The 17,890-nt window shown below is 35.5% G+C and overlaps 1 protein-coding gene across 2 annotated transcripts; it reads left to right on the forward strand.

The window, feature by feature from the left end:
• Positions 1 to 620: 620 nt before the first annotated feature.
• On the forward strand, positions 621 to 17,581 carry LOC105195063 (lamin-C). 2 transcript variants are annotated; one of them, XM_039451771.1, is made up of 9 exons: positions 621 to 1,483; positions 12,076 to 12,388; positions 12,532 to 12,824; positions 12,992 to 13,186; positions 13,272 to 13,494; positions 13,593 to 13,814; positions 14,430 to 14,531; positions 15,083 to 15,140; positions 16,049 to 17,581. In XM_039451771.1, exons 1-8 carry the CDS (start codon positions 1,017 to 1,019, stop codon positions 15,104 to 15,106), a joined length of 1,839 nt encoding a protein of 612 aa, XP_039307705.1. In that variant the 5' UTR covers positions 621 to 1,016; the 3' UTR covers positions 15,107 to 15,140; positions 16,049 to 17,581. The 2 variants fall into 2 exon arrangements, with proteins under 2 accessions (XP_039307705.1, XP_011158583.1); XM_011160281.3 differs by lacking the exon at positions 15,083 to 15,140 and having other exon boundaries at positions 1,017 to 1,483.
• Positions 17,582 to 17,890: the final 309 nt, after the last annotated feature.

Below are 17,890 nucleotides of genomic sequence, written 5' to 3' on the forward strand. Positions count from 1 at the left end.
ATTAGATTTATAAATTAAATTTATATGAAACAATAAAGAAATATTGTTTCTCATATGAAAGTTTTTTTTTACATAAATTTTTAATTTAGGAGAAAAGTTAATAAATCAAAGTTTATGTGATTCAATAATAAGTTAGTTAAAGTTAAAAATTAAATTGTTAAAAATTAACTAAACTTAAAAGTTATTAACCTTAAACTTTATCATTTAACTTTCAACTAGATACTATAAAATACCAATCCTGTAAAATACTAATAGAGAATCAGTTTACGCGTTTAATTTCCTTTCTCTTTCGTTCTTCAAAGCCTTACATCGTCCGCGGTCTCGTCCGAAATACGGAAAACACAAGGTCCCACGTACGATTAAACAAACACGAATTTAAAGTCATCCGTAAAATCCGTTGGGTTCGATTCAACGATTCCGCCGGAATCATGCGTAACGTCTTTTAGATTAATCGCCTTGCGATTGGCTGCGCAGCCCGTCGACGTCAGACGCGACCAATCGCAGCGCGCGGCACTGCGCGCACTCGGCCGGCAGGAGCGCGCGATTGGCCAGCTGCGTGGCGTCCCCGCGGCTCCGCGACCAATCGCCACTCGCGGCGCTCCTTCCCGCTTAATGGCGGCGCGAAAGCCGGCTTGTGATGTGGCGTCGTCGCAAGCGCACTAACTTCGACCGTTGGCCGCGCTGGTTGATCAGTAGTGCGCATTTAGCTGCGAGGTATATGTGAGGTGTCGAAGGAGGTGTACGGAAGGAGGTACGCGTGATCATTCGCTCGCTCGTTCGATCGACACGGACACGTTGACGCTTCTCGGCCGCGAGTTGACGATCCGATAGACACGGACACGCCGGTGCGTTACCCCCTTCTCTCTGTCTTTCGTCGCCGGTGTCGCGAGGGTGCCGCCGCCGAACCGAGAACGGAACGGCGTAGTGCGTGCTCCGTACGCAGAGACCGCAGGCGCGAGAAGCCGCGTGCAGGAGAGCCGTATACGTACCGAATACAGGAGTAAAACAAGCGCGTGATGTCAACCAAGTCGGGCAGGAAGACCGCGGCAGCGGCGGCGGCGGCCGCTGCGGCGGCAGCCGCCGCATCTACCGAAGCATCGGTCTCCGTCGCGTCGTCGTCGTCCAACATCCAATCGCCGCCGTCGACGTCGACGCCGATCGGAACCTCCCGGCGACCCGGCAGCCCGCTCAGCCCGACCCGCTACTCCCGGATGCAGGAGAAGCAGGACCTGCAAAATCTCAACGATCGTTTGGCATGTTACATCGAGAAGGTGCGTCTCCTGGAATCGGAAAATTCTCGGCTGACCCGGGAGGTGCAGACCACCCAGGAGACCATCACCCGGGATGTCACCAACATCAAGGCCATGTACGAGCACGAGTTGTCCGACGCGCGGAAGCTGCTCGACGAAACGGCCAGGGAACGCGCCAAGCTCGAGATCGATACCAAACGTTTATGGGATGATAACGAGGATCTCAAAGTCAAGTAAGTGTTAATCAGTAGCACATACGACATATCGCACTCCGTTTTTTTTTTTTACTCTCTACGATAAGCGATTCGCCTCGCTGCAGCGTATCTGTCCGCCTTGCTTGGAAAATAAATAGGAAAGTAAGATGGCACTGATCGGCATTTCTTACTAATGCATATCGACGCGATCCAGGGATCCTGCCTTTATCGCGGCGCAAAGAAAAGTACAAAAAGGAAAATATTTTGTTACAAAATCTCTCGTCTTCCTCATGCCCGAGTGGGGGGAATTTGTTGATCGTCGGAGGCACGGTTGTGTGTAGGTGCTGCAGTCGGCAATGCAGTGCAATTCGGATTTAAATACAATGGAGCCCGTGACTTCAGAGGGATGTGACTTGGAAGTATAGTTGTAGTACAAAATTCACTCTTTGATACATGAATCATCAGGGCTGTGCTATACTTGATTTCCCTCTCTATCGTCGTCGCTCGCACTCCTTATTCTCCGGCACATGCGCAGAGTAAACTTGTTATTCGCGCAATCGCGTCCACGCGTGCCCATAACCTCGATACAATCTTGATATTTTTTTTCAACATTTTTTCCCCTGTTCATGACCCTTTCCTATTTTTGAACCCCTCGGAGCCGGTCTCACCAACTCCGATTTATAACTTAAAAATCAGCCGATTAAATTCACAAATTGCCATCTGTGAAACTTTAATCTAATTAATCATATTTTGTTCTCCTTGTCCATTTTCTGCAAATTGTAATTTATTTATCTTAAGTATAATACTTTTAATTAAAAGATTGGTTTTATCTTGATGATTATCTTTAAGTTTTGATTAAGTTGACAATTCGCAAATATAATCAGCTGATTTTATTTTTTTTTAAATTAATCACAGATAGTAATATTTATCTTCACTGTAAACAGAACACTTCTTCCTGTTTTGTTTCTGAATTATTTTCTGTGTTTCATCGCGCAAGGAAACTCTCGCAATCAGGAGGTTGTTTAGTTTCTGAATTATACCGGGTGAAACATTAGAACTTTTCATTTTCCAAAATAAATATTTTTTGACCGTCTAGGAATGTTTAATTTTTTTCCACATTGACAGAAAAATTTTTTTTAATGAAAAAAAAAATATTTTCTTAAAACTATATAGTTTGATGCATTTGCTCTGTTTAAGTAAGAATATTTAATTTTAAGTAAATAGACATTATACCTCAAGAATATTATATCGTATTTTTACATTTTTTTACACTTAAATAATTATTTTAATCAAAATAAGCTAACGATATTATTCAACTTAATTGTTTTCTCAGATTAAAAAATCTGATTGGATTGAATATAAAAAAATTTAACAGTAAATATTTTCCAGAAAGAAAAAAATAATTAAAAATTTCTTTATTTACGTAAATATTTCAATTAAGAAATTTTTAATTTGACTGCAACTAAAATAAGTATGATAAATCCAACTAAGATAAGTCTCAAGGCAAAAGAGTATAGTACTTTCTAGTTCCATTATTATACGTGTATATACCGATTGTGTTTCATTATATACAAATGGCACATGGTGAATATATAACCACTACTATGTGAAGTGTGTACATAATTATTGTGATTCATCAGGAGGAAGATTTATGTTGCTTTCGAAATATCGATGACGCAAATAAATCTTCCGTTTTTTTGGCAGGCATAATTTTTTTAATAGAAGAATTGCAAAGTGATCTAGCATTATCCCTCTGTAATATTACTTTAATTTTATTTCAATATATCAATATAAATGCCGAGAAAATTATTGCTCCATTTTTTAATATAATTTTTATATGACTTAGCTACTAGATCAGGTTGTAGTTAAGTTTGCCGCATTTCAGTCTACGTTGTCAATGAATGTTGTAGACCTTAGTCATTCTCTTCTCGTATTCTTTTACTTGATAATTTTCCAAGAATTATCAGATAAGCGTCAATTTACTAAAGATTGCACACACTCGCTACGAAATGCGTCGTGACACATATTTATTTAATGGAGATTTATCGCAGATAGTACGGATGTCGCAGATAGTAATCACTTTCATTCTTCAACGTCTATATATAAATTTAAATAATTCAGATTAGAAGGCATGCAATATTTCTGTTTGTACGGAACGTTTTGTATAGTTTCATCTTGTCCGTACGACATTTCGCAAACATACAAGAAACAAATATTCACACACGACGGCAGCCAACGAGTGGAATAAAAGTAAAATTGAGTCAGCGATAATTTTGAATCTTAGCAACGCGTTACAAAACGCGCTAAACATTCTCGAACCTGTTCTGATCGATACTTTTGTCCCGGCGTCGTTATCACTCACCTCATTCGCATGCCAAACAGCAATACGCATTATCACGGCCGTGCGGTATAGATTCCATTTGATCCAAGGGTAATTCGCTGATTAAAAGAATCGTACATTGATCTATTGATCTCGAATTAGATTAACGAGCAGGAGTCATCATCGATGCGTCACGCGTATTTTCATCGATCATGTTTGTCAACATTGAAATTCTGTCCAAAATGATAAGTCGAGATTGATTGCCTGACGTGCTTGGAAAGGGTGGGTGCGTAGAATTTAAAGGAAACGAAAAATTATGGAGGAATGTGCGAAGAGGGGGCGGGAGAGGTAGCGGGAGACAAAGAAAGAGCAGCTGGACAGGAACGGGGAAAAGCGACGTAGAGAGGAAGCAATTTTCGGCGTGAGTGCGCCGCGATCGCCCGGCCTCGGAGTGGAGAAGCATGAACGGAGCCGGGACTCCACAATGACGTTACTACGAGCGGTTGCGTCACGCTTACTATGCGGCGGTGATGTCAGCGTCGGTGTGTTATCACCTGACCCAAAAACATTGACTCGATTCCACAGACGCCGCCGCTGCCGCCGATACGATCTCGTACGATAGCTGTCCTGAAATTATAGGTACGTCGGGTGCTTTTTGGCCCGTCGGGACGATCGATCCTTCCACCTCGCGCGAGAGTGAAATTTTTCCACGATTAACCTACACCCCCCGCCCCCTCCCCTCGCGACTATCAGATCTTGCACTTGCTGTTTTCAGGGTAAATTGAACGCGACGTTGAAAAAGTCTTGTTGTATTATTTAGAAATCTGGTAGATTCAACTGGTATCTGTAAAAAAAAAATAAATAAAATGATTAGAAATCTTGTAAGAATTACGAGATAGTAAAATCTATTAAACGTTCTGATTGTAAAATCGCGAGTTGTAATAACTAGAAATTCTGCTTTTCACCAAAACGCACTCAATCATACATGTCTCGTTGATATAATAAAATTATTTTTCTCGATAAAGGCTCGCTCGAATTCTTGCGTTTGTTCGCTAAAGATTGAGGCAAGGAGGCAACGAGAAAAGAATGGAAGAAATAGAAGAGCGCTACAAATGATTTATTGTGGCAGATATAGATATTTTTAATTAACCTTCCGTGATCCAATCGGGACTTCGAAGATGAATTTTCAATTTTGAATTATTCTGCCTCAAGTTTGGACAGACACGTACGAAAAAAAGTAAAAAACGTTTCGGGTCAAACAATCGTAAAATTGTATTCTGGAATGTTAGAAGAGTGTGCCAGAATTTTTTCAGATTTTTTTAAAATCTGAAAATCTTTTTAAAAAAAACTATGGGGCATCAGTGATCCAGTTGGACTAGGAAAGCAGTGAAAAAGTTAGATCACAGAGGATTAATAAAATAATGAAAGACTGTGATTTTTCTTATGCATGTGCGAGATTTTACTAAAATTATATAGATGTGGAAAATGGTGATTTGTAAATTAACATTTTCTTTTATTCATGTCGAATACACGTTGCATATATTGCGTTATTGCGTATATGCGCGCGATAATTCCACATTGAAAAAAAAGTTGTTAACTTAACTTTTTCAACTTGATTAAATTTTTTTAGTTCATGTACTTAAATAAATACATAAAATATTGGAACTTCAATTTAAACATTTGTATATATTTTATATATATATTTATATTTTTATAACTTAATTAATACATTAATGCTTCAAGTTTAAATACTTTGAGTTAAATACATACTTGAACTGATGAAATTTAATCAAGTTGCAAAATTTTGTCAATTTAACAACTTTTTTTTTCTCAGTGCACGCTTTGAATAATTATCGGCACGCGTGCCGTATTTTCAAAGTTACGGTTTAATGATAGTCGGAGAGTCAAGCATGCTCCGCTGATATCTCTTGAAGACGAAATTACGGTATATTGTCTGACTCTGGTTTATACCGTTACGGTGCAGCACACCGGTTCCCCAACTGCCGTGCCCAACTTACGTGGATAGAGTGGGATAGATAGATACAAGGAAGTTCTTAGTAAACTCAAACTCCGTCCGCCAGCACTTTCGAAATGACATTTTCTTCCCAAAATAAATGTGATTAAACTATAGATTCGTTTTCTACTCCAGTACTAGACTGCATTAGGACTTCCGTTCTCGCTTTCACTAACTTTCAAATACTGTATGTATTTCACTTTAAAAGTACATTAGTTCAGAAAATTTAGCTATAAAAATCGGTTCTCTTGTTTCACTTATTACTGTATGTAGGGTCGGATTAAGACTGACGTTGCTGCTATGCGGTTAAGGATGTAGAATATTTTTTTCCATTAATGTTAACATATTTCCAAATTTTATTTACTTTCCAGAGACTGTATGTCTGACAACATCTTTAAATCCATTAGCCCTTATTCAAATGTAATTTATTTAAATTAATCAAATTCTATATTTTGTTGGTTATTGCTTTCTTATTTTGCGTTACGTATATTATCATAAATTGAATTATAAAGTTAATTTTTTACAAATTTTTTTTGATAATGCTGCCTTTCTAACTTTGCTGTCTTCCCTCCCTATATAGTTTAAGTTAGCTTAGGCGTTAAATCCGACCCTGATTGCGTGAGGCTAAGTAAACACTGAAATTAGTTATATACTTGACGTCACAAATGCCTTAATATGTGAAGTTGTCCGCATGCAAGTGCTTTCTGTCTTCACGTATCACGATTTGAGTTATCACGACTTGAGAAACTATAGACATTTGTAAGAATAGATCCCGAGCGTGTCTTCTAACATTTAGGTAGCAACGATCAGGTAGATAGAAACTTAGAAAGCAGTTGTAGTGTTATTTTCTGTGATTGACGCAACTGACTTCTCTCTTTTATTATTGACTGTCTTCCGTTTCTTTCCTGATTTTCACGTTTTACACTTCATATATTCATAATATTTGATTTATTTTTTTTTATATCTATGGAAGAATTATTACTATTACATTATGTGTGATATTAATTATTATTATATTATTATTTATCTGATATCGTCCAATTATTCTTTAAAATTTTATATTGAAAATAAAATTTATTGCATTAATAGGAATTTTGTTAGATTCAACCAGTATGTCTGTTTCAAAACGGACGAATCAGAAATCTTGTAGAAGTTACCAGATTATAGTAAAATCTATCAATTGTTTCGATTATAATCAGAAATTCTACTTGATTTCACCAGAAACACTCAATTATATAAGTTTTGTTAATATAATCAGATCATTTTTCTCAGTGCATAGAATGAAAAATTAGTCGTGCAATAAATTGCACAAGCTCAACTGTCACTCCGTAGGATAATTTTCACTGTATAAAAGTGAATTTTTACTCTTATTAGAGTGGCAAATCACTTAATTAAATCACAAAATTCCTATTAATGCAATAAATTTTGTTTTCAATATAAGATTTTAAAGAATAATTGGACGATATCAGATAAATAATAATATAATAATAATTAATATCACACATAATGTAATGGTAATGATTTACTCAGTTTTCACCTCTTTATTTCACTTTCTAATTTTTATTATCACAAAAAGACAAAGACTAAGTTAAACCGAGATCAACGTTAATTTACATTGGTGGAAATGGACATTAAAGTAATATTTTATTCTACGAGATTTAAGGGGGAATCTGGTTTATACGGTCACAAAAATCGAATTTTCTAAAGTTGTCTTAATCAATAATAGTTCTATCTGAAAATATCCTCTTAAAATATTAGACCAAGGTTCAAAGTATTTTTCGAGTTACAGCCTCGAAAAGGTCATGAGTCGGGCGTAGAACTTACGTGTTCCGAAAACTTGAAATACGTTTTTTTTTTCCTTTTCAAAACCGTATTTTTCGAGTTTGTGTACATGATTGTGAAAAACCTAATCATCCGATTGAATTGTTCCTTGTCTTGTTTTGTAAATAATTAGTTTCTCTTCTATATGAACTAATATGTTTTTGAAAAACTTTAAATTATACTAATTTTTTTGCAAAAAGTTAAATTTTTTTTTTTGTAAAAATTGCAAATTTTTTTTCAAAGTGTAATGTGCTTACAAACATGCTTCTATTTTGTAAACAAAAAATTAATATTATTTTATTAAAATAATTTTTTTATACATTTAAAGTTGTAGACTAGTAAAACGTCCTTAAAATTTCGAAATAATTGATTTTATTTTAGCTGAGAAAAAAATGCCTAAAAATCATGCATTTTTCGATCATGCACTGAACAAGGTTTCCTCCCTTAAACATGCAATCTGAAGCATCATCTCCCACTTGCTTTAAGATAACGTTGTCGTTTTTCAAATAATCAACAGTTATGAGTGTTATGACGTGCGAATATCTAGACCGGAAGCACTCGGTCCAAATATAACTCGAAATGCGTGCAACTTTACATATTAAGATATTTATATATATTTCTGAGGATATATTAATTAATTATCCATATGGATATCCTATTCGTTAAGTATAGGCTGAGAACACCTGCGTGATCATGGTCATGAAGTTTATTTTTATGCTAAAAATCGTGTTTTTCGTGATGACAGTATTGTTGCTACCATCCTTCAAAAGGACAGCGTCGCGAGACTTCACTGCCGCTGTTATTTTCATTATTGCTAACGTTATCCATCGGCGATTGCCGTCAATTATTTTTTGTCTCTGTTACATCTGGAATTTCTTGCGAAAGAAATTGTGTCAGCGACCAAAATTGCTAGGAATATACGACGTTTCATTATGCGACAGACGGCACTTCAACACCTCTCTCTTTCCTCCTGTCTCTCTTTTTCTTTCGGACGGTGCTTAGCGTCCGCAAATTCCGTCCTTGAGTAAGCAAAAAAGGTTGTGGCATGACGCGAGCGTCCTCCAATAGGATACTCGAGTATTTAAGAATGTTTAATGATAATTGCACAAGATTCTTAGCAGAAATATCGCCGTTTCTTCACTGCACTCAGGAAAAAGTTGTTAACAATTGCCGAATTATGATACGAACAGTAAATATAGTTCGAAACAAAAGAATCATAAATGATACAACAATGACATGACATATTGCAATATCTCTACTATTATTAAATCAATATTAGCTAGTATAAAATAATTTTATTTTTAAACCTGGGAAATATTTTTTTTTTTTTTAATCAAGGAAATGATGTTAAAATAAATGCTTTCATTGAACATGAAAAATTTGTTTTCGGTATGGATGTTTTCATAACATTTTCTCAAAGCTTCAAGGCTTCCTCGAAGCACTCACTGAAGCTTCCTCCGAAAACTACGCGATTCGCACTCTCGACAATGAGGAAGATGCTTCGAATTTTTCCGAGAAAAATATTTTCCTCGATGTTCGCAATCACCGAAGGTGGAGTAACGTCGACCACGTTCAAGTCCGTGATCCAATTAAGCGATAACGAGGGAACACGTTCGCGCATTCCTCGTGTACTCGGCGATACGCGTGAAAGCGCGTGGCGGTCGTATCTGTTTTCTACCTTCGAGGCCGAGCGATACTAATAATCTCGAATTTCGAGCGTCGTGGATAAGCTTCCGCGGAGCAAAATTCTAACGGCCGCGAATCGATTAGGCACCCGTCTTTAAAAATCGGTATCTCATCACGGAACCATGGTCGACAAGTCGCGTTTGATGTCAGCTATTTTAGTAATGCAGGCGTCGCGTGAGAGATATTACACGCGAGCGGGCGTGTGTAAAACCTCGCCATTTTCGGAGGCGCGAGGGCCGCGTGTTGCGAGGAGTTCAAGATCGTATACGAGGCGTGTCGCGTCGTGCATACGACCGGCAGGGCCCATCTCATCCGATTAAATTAATCTTAGAGCCTGTACTTTTGAGGGGACGAAAGAGGAAGTGGCATGAATTGAGAATAGAGCAAAATTAGTAATAATTACGTTAAGAAAAAAAAATCAAATCAATATTTTCTAATAAAAAAATATCGTAATACAATTTGCTTCAGAATTGTGCCGCGGAGGGATAATCTGTTATATTTTTAGAAGAAGAATTAACATATGAAAAACATTTGTATATGTGTTCATTTAATGTATTATATAGCAATTATTTTCTGTTCTTAATAAAATATTTGCAACGAGGGCAATAAAAGTAATAAAATGTGATGATAAAATTAATTCATAAGTATATCGCGCGAGTGTTTTTACAAAATTACAAAACTTTGCGAGTGAACTTGACCCGAGACACTGTAATGGGTGTCGCTCGTTCGTGCATGGTCGAATGCACATAACGTTGCAAGTCTTCTGAAGCGTCTCCCTGCCACGCATTTCGTTCGGATTGGTGTGCGCGAGAACTAAAGGGCGACGACCATCACCCTCCCGCTAAGAAGCGTATAAATCTCGAGACTCCCTTCCCAGCAATTGTTTAGAGCAGTGGTATCCAACCTTAGCTGAGGACAGCTTGTAATGCATGGTGTCGAGCGTAAAAAAAATAAATAAAAAAGCAAGGGTTTACCGTTCGGAAACATCAATCCCCATGTTATATTCATTTTATTTTTGACTAACATTCGAATGAACAAGGAATAAAATGTCTTTAATATTTCTAAACGTAGCCAAGATTGAGGCCAGGTTGGATAATATATTTTTCTAACTTTTTAAATTAAGTTAAATTTAATGACTTCAAAAATTAATTAATTTACTTACGTTATAAATTAATTTAGTTATGTTAAAAGTCACATAAACAAAGAAAAATAATTCAAAAGCTACGTTAAGAATAAATTAAGTGGAATTAAAAGTTTAATTTTGAAAAGCATTATTCATATTAAATTAGAAAGTCGTAAGTTTTTAAAGTTAGTTTACTTAAAACAATTATAAATCAAACATTTAATATTTTACTCGTAAATGAAATTTATATGGATACAATTTTTTTTATATGGAAATATATTTTTTTATAAGAGATAAATTTGTAACTTAGGAAAAAATTAATAAGATTAAAGAGATTTTAGTGTATACTTTTCACTTAAATTTTTGCGATTTATGATTCACGAAAAGCAATCTTGAACGCATCTTCATTGACGCAAATGATACATACGATTAATTACTGCAAACAATAAAATTTATATATTACAATAAATTTAATTACAAGCCAATAAAGATCGTCGTAGCAAGTATTTGCGAGCTGCAGTAAATCGTGTTTTACCGAATGTTTCCAGCTTGATACTGTCAGAGGACGATCGTTGGCTTTTAAGCCGCCACAAGTTAATTAGCGACCGGAGCGTTTCTCGCGATGGTGAGCATGTGCTTTCTGGAGCGCACGTTTTTTTTCCCCCTTGAAAATCGAGGGAAGGACAGGATCTGTTAACCGGGCGTATATATTGAAGACAACGTCCGGGCCACCATGGCAGAAAATAAAATTCTCAATGTGGGTCGTACATCGCTTGAAATAGAAGCGCGTGTCCTCTCCTACCCGGCGCACGGCTTCCTCCTCGCGAACCGACGGAATGTAAATGAAAGCGAATTTGACTCGGAATGCCGATTACACCGTGACGAATCTTGCGCGAAATTACATCTCGCAAAACTGTACGTTGTCATATTATTTACAATTGAGGGGTTTCGTGAAAATGCGAGTCCTGCAAGAAATTAATGTAAATTAAATCCAATTTAATTTATCTTTTGTCTGTTTATGTCTCTTGGTTTTTAATTCTTGAGCTCTTTCTCTCAACTTAATGTGAAATTCGAGAATTCGCGATGATTCGTCTGGATTGACGCTTTCTGAAGATACCGTAGCAGGAAAAGTGATTTCCCGAGAATAGATGTAGCATCATTGCTTGTTTTGAGGCAGTAGGCCAAGGATAACGAGACGAGACATCGGTTTCGAGTATTTTATGTCTAAAGAACCTTCATAAAATGCCGTCGTTGTCAATAAGAAATTCGTTCTTGCATTAAAACACTAAAACATAAAAACTGCTCGTATATGAAATGTTTGATTCTTTATTACTTTAGTCTTAAAGTTATAATTAGTTATAATAGATTCTCTTTTATCTTTTTTTCTCAATTAGCCTATATAAATATACAAAAAAAAAATAAAACAATAATTAGAGTTAATAAAGTGCATATCCACATTTTATGTCTTAACGAATGATATCTGCCGCCATATAATCGGACGTACACGTTGCGGTTTGCAAACTTCCTGTAAGAAGTTGTTGGAAATCTTGGCGGGCGATCGGCTAAAAGTTAATTGTTAAAGAAGTGTAGCAGAAACTTAAAGATGAAACAATATTATATCACTAATAGAGATAAACTCTGTTGACGATTAACATTTATTGTTTTAGATTCGATAAGAAATCGAAGGACCTGCAGATAGCGGAGCGAAATGCAATGATATTCGAGACGCGCTGTAGCGACTTGCAGTCACAGTTCAATCAGTCGCAGGCGGAGCGTAAGAAGCTGTCCGAGAAGGAGCGAGATTTGGAAAAGGAAGTGGAGCGATTGAAAGCATTGCTGGACGACGCTCGCAAGCATTTGGAGGAAGAGACTCTCCAGCGAATCGACCTTGAGAACAATATTCAGAGTCTCAAAGAAGACATCAGTTTCAAGGATCAAGTTTTTCAGCAAGAACTTTCGGAGACTCGTACGAGACGACAAGTAAGCGGTTACTATTACTTATTAAAAAAAAAAGGAAAACCGAATTAAAATTTAGTTGATGTAACAACTAATTAAATATAATTTTCTGTTGATTTTTTTAGAGAATTCTTTGATAATATTAATATTTTTGAATTCTATTTCAGGTTGAAATATCGGAGATCGACGGTCGTCTCGCGGAGCAATATGAAGCTAAATTGCAGCAATCCTTGCAAGAATTACGTGATCAATACGAGGCGCAGATGCGTGCAAATCGAGAGGAGATCGAACTTTTGTATGAGAACAAAATCAAGAATTTGGCATCTCACGCTCAGCGTAATAGCGGAGTCGCCAACATGGCAGCCGAGGAATTAAGACAGACTCGCACTCGAATCGAAGGACTTAACTCAAGAATCAATGAACTCGAAGCGTCCAATAACGCCCTCAATGCACGCATTAGGTAATTCCTTTCTTTACAGAATTCTGTCGTTTCTTCTTTGTAACTTTGAAATAAGTAAGAAAAGTAAAATACAAAAATTAAGGATTATAGAGACATATAATTAATAAGTAATATTTATTTACATAAATACCATAAATCTATAAATAACGTAAAATGTTTCTTGACAGAGACTTGGAGAATTTACGAGAGAACGAACGCGCTCGTCATGCCGAAAGCTTAGCTGCATTGGAAGCCGAATTAACACGTATGCGAGATGAAATGGCTCAGCAGTTGCAGGAATATCAAGATCTTATGGACATTAAAGTGGCGCTTGATTTGGAAATTGCTGCGTATCGCAAGATGCTCGAGTCCGAAGAGGCGAGGTAAGTCAATATTATAATTTCTGTAAATTCGAACAGCAAATGTTACATGCTAGAGTTAATTTTTGCGAATTTACCTCAATTCCAGGTTGAACATAACACCCATGCAGTCAACGTCTCTATCTGGTAGAGCAACTCCGTCCAGACATACTCCTCTTAGAGGCGGCAAACGGAAACGCACCTTGTTAGAGGAAAGCGAGGAACGCAGCAGTAGCGATTATAGTGTTACGGGTAGTGCTAGGGGTGACGTAGAAATTTCGGAAGCGGATCCCCAAGGGCGATTTGTAAAACTCACCAATAAAGGCAATAAGGTAAGTGGAGCTGAAACTTTGGAAAAATCTAGCGATGTGCGTTTTAACTTTGTTAAAGTTAATTTAAACTTCTTATGTAATGTAATTTTTTATAATAGGAAATAAGCTTGGGTGGATGGCAGATTATTCGCAAAGCCGGTGCCCTGGAAACTGTCTTCAAGTTTCATCGTAGTGTAAAACTCGATGCGGGTGCTAACGTGATGGTGTGGTCGGCTGATATTGGTGCAACACATGAGCCACCTTCCAACATCGTCATGAAGGGTCAGAAGTGGTTCGTAGGCGATTACATGACTACGACACTGACAAACATCGAAGGAGAAGTACGTGTTATCCCCATTTGTTATACATTTAATTCTTATATACGCATAGCTCCCTTTTCTTTAATAAATCAAAAGTTCTGCAAACCAAACAAATCCAAAAAGTAAATTTTTAGGAAACAAAAATTTCTCATCTTTAAACATTACATAAATATGATAATTTTTCTTCAGATATATAAGAATAAAGTAAACTTTGATTAATATTTTGAAAATTCACATTAAAAAAAAAATTAAAAATTAACCTCTGGATTTGTTTGGTTCTTACGGAAATTTTAGATTTACTATCTTTTGGCATTTACATAGAGTAGGATATCAAGGCGGATACAAACCCTGAGATCGGAGAGGGGGCAGGGGGGACAGCGTTAGCACGGCAAAAATACGCCCCGTGAAATGTTTTCCTCGCTTCCCGCATGACATCACCTCGGTCAGCACAGCAAAGACGCACGCCGTAAAATGTCCCTTCTGTCTCCGTACCCCTCTCGAATCCCAGGGATAGAATCCGCTTTTCTATACTACTATATTGTTTTTTTTTTATTTTATTCGTGCCGGAACACAATTCTTTACGATTTGACGCTATTGGGTACGATCCACTTGGTACTACAATAAATTTTCTAATAGGAAATGGCAACTTCTGAGCGGAAGAGACAGCAGTTGTCCTCCACTTTGTCCCGACACAGAGAAATGGGATACCGGCCTTCAGAAGAACTCCATCATCAACAGGTAAGAATATAATAAACGTTTTATAGTAAAATATATATCTCATGTTGAACGTTGTAGTGAAAGCTTTAAACTCAACCTTTTGGAATTAAAACAAAAATAAGCATTAGAGGAAGAACGTTAGAAAAACAATTAGATAAAATATACACACAGAACTGATATATGTGTTATATTTTAACTGCAGCATTATTTTGTTGATAAGTATACTATCGACGCACAAAATCATATCTAGCAAATTGTACATCAATGCAATTATCATAATGTAAAAAAATTCCATATTTGAAAAACTAAAAAAATAGTCGACATCATATTAAATCTTGAAAGAGTTGTGTTTTTTTTAATTCTTAATCATCATAGAAGACAATGTGGCTATTCATTGCAAGTTTTAAGACATTACAGGGGTCAATTTAATATTTACACAACAAGTAGTGAATATTCAGACATTACTTACCTCCCATTTGATTTTGGAGATTCGTTATATACAGAATAAGTGTTGCAGTTAGACAACTAGTTTTCAGCGGTAGCGTTTTCACAATTCACTTCTTGTTCCATAGAGAAGATATCTCTACCCGTATTAAGGGTGAGGGCACACGACTCTGATGGGCACTTTATGTAAGTTATTTTATAACCTATCAGATGTTCAAATATTATATTATCGATAATACTCTTCGCACTCATATAGGAATTATTTTTTTGCTTCATATTTTGTTGGTTTTCATGCAGCATTTTGCCTGGACGCTCACCGCTTAACTAAAATTTCATGCCTTACGAGAATTAATATCTTCGTTATATAAGACTATTACCATCCCATTAATTAACCACATTGTCTTTAATTGAAATATTGTCAAATATATGTGTTATTATCTATGTAGGCAATACTTAAAGGTGTCTTTCTTACATAGGATTCAATTTACTATTATTGATAATTTATGGTTCGAGAAATATTGTTTATATTTTATTTCACATTTTTTAAATATCCTGAATATATTCTACGTACGAATGCAGAATCCTTAGATTGAATTTTTATATTGCGTTTTGGTGGACAATCGAAAATGTTTATTTTTGGTATCAATTATTTTCGCGTTTCAAACATACATATTAATATGTACATGTAATCGAGTCGAAACAAATTGTATGCGCATATTTAGAATGCGAATGATAGTATGACATTTATAAATAATAAATTTGATTTAATATACATATATCTACGTGTACACTACATTATTGCACATATACATATAGTAATATATCACTGTATGCAAGAGATGTAAAAAAAAAGAATAGAATAATGTTTTACCGAGAGAGATATATATATCTCATATATTTTCTCCATATGCATATCTTTTTCACCGTGTGAATATAACAATGAGATTCATTATTTGCTTATATCTGTGACTAAACGAACATGCCGATATTCACGCAGTGGATTAGCGAACTGGGGGCCGTGGTGATTATTCATTTATTTTACGTTTCTATTGATTCTTTTTATTAATGAGATATACGTACGTTTTATGTTGCAGGGCGATCCCCAGGGTGAAGAGCGTTGCAGCATTATGTGAACATAAATTTACCATAACTTTAAGAATAATATCAAAAGATTTTAAAAGCTTGTATGATAAAGGGGCTTTGTTCCGTAAGCGCCAGAAACTGGTGAAAATAAAAAGAGATCATGCCATTAACACAAAAAATTAATTTAGAGTACAATATCAGAGATATATAAGAGATACAAGATTCATTTGTCTGATATTCACTTCAAAGAGAAGAAGAATAAAAGCAGAAATAATGAATATTGCAGTTGAGACATTTATATAACTTTCCTTACATTTATGTAATAGAGTATATAAATATATATATTATACATGTATACATATATGAGAAGATATTGTATAATATATTTGAACTGATAAAAGTTCAAATCAAACAAATGGGTTTTGTGATGTGAATGAAATACGTTTTTTCTTTGCATTTATCAATCTTTATTCGTTACAAAAAAAAAGGATGCTATTATATTGTGTTAAACCCACAGCCATACAACGACTACCGAGTACAGACAGATACTAATGGTGCGCTTGTATTCAGCAATTTCTTCCTCTCCATTGTGTGCTGCGTTACAATTTACGTTTATCACCCTTAGGCATCCGTCTGTACTCCCTTCAAATTGTAATGTCGAAATAACGATGCTTCGAGAGTGTTTTAACGATTAATAATTTCTTAATTTGTGATATATGCAATTACATTTATGTTCGTTTATGTTGTCCAATAAGGAACATTGAAGAGAGCGATTGGGTTAGCAGTATTTGTTCTTTTAACAATGATATGAGACTGTGGGAAAGCTAAATATGATAGACGTATGACTGTCAATTAAATGGACAGTTTGAATAAAGAATTCCTGAAGAAAACGCTCGATTAAATGTTCAATTGAATGCTATTTCCACTTTCCGTCGAGTAATATTTAACTGAACGCCGCATATTTATATGTCAAGAGCGTATTCTTCGGTCGCGATAATCGAATTGTACGGATGCTACCGAGTTCCAGTTGAGTCTACTAAATGAACAGATAATTTCATGGAAAGTATAGGAAACGTATTTGTTCCTACAATCGCGCCCACCTGTGCATTCAAAATGATTTTTCTTAATTGTATTCAGCATTATATTCATTTATACTAATAATAAAAAGTTTATAAATTAACCGTACAAATGTATTCGTGATTATTATTTTTCACGAGAGTAACAGCAGCTAACTGTTTTTAAGTGAATATTAAGTTAGGATAAGGCTTTCATATAGAGAGCATAACAAAATCGAAAGAATTTAAATGGACAAATTGTTCATATTTTATGTATATATAAATCGGTTAGGTATTTGCATGCAGAGCCGGTTTATAGTTTTTTTCTCTTTATATAAGAACGCTATTTTATCATATTGAAAAAATGCATTTTCTTGAAAACTTAAAGAGTCGATAGATATTTTCAATGTTAATCCGAGATTTTGTAATAAAACTTAACGATTTAAAAAATATTGTATTCTGCAAATAAATTTGTTTCTTGTTTCGCCACTTTTTGCATAATATACAATGTGTTCCTTCCAGTCTGTGAATTTTTATTTCAAGTTAACTTTTTAAAAATTAAGATTCTTACCTTTGCTTTTTCATTTGTTTTTAAATAAGATAGCATGTACCAGTATCTTGTAAACATATGGCATTAAAACAGTTAAAATTAACGGAACAAAGAACTTGGAATAAAGATAAGGCTTTTGATTCTGACAATCTTAAAATAGAAAAAATGGATTGTATTTTTATAGTAAAGTTTAATTTGCGTAATATTTTGAAAAATATAAAATCCAAGTAAAGGAAAATGATATAAAC

This window comes from Solenopsis invicta, chromosome 7 (genome assembly GCF_016802725.1).
Source record: "Solenopsis invicta isolate M01_SB chromosome 7, UNIL_Sinv_3.0, whole genome shotgun sequence".
In the NCBI taxonomy this organism is placed as follows: Eukaryota; Metazoa; Arthropoda; class Insecta; order Hymenoptera; family Formicidae; genus Solenopsis; species Solenopsis invicta.

Excerpts from the sequence above, each read along its gene's own strand:
- LOC105195063 (XM_011160281.3), top strand. The coding sequence starts at position 1,017 with ATGTCAACCAAGTCGGGCAGGAAGACCGCGGCAGCGGCGGCGGCGGCC. Across the intron at positions 13,495-13,592 it reads TCACCAATAAAGGCAATAAG|GAAATAAGCTTGGGTGGATG; the intron begins GTAAGTGGAGCT and ends TTTTTATAATAG. Across the intron at positions 14,532-16,048 it reads AAGAACTCCATCATCAACAG|GGCGATCCCCAGGGTGAAGA; the intron begins GTAAGAATATAA and ends TTTATGTTGCAG.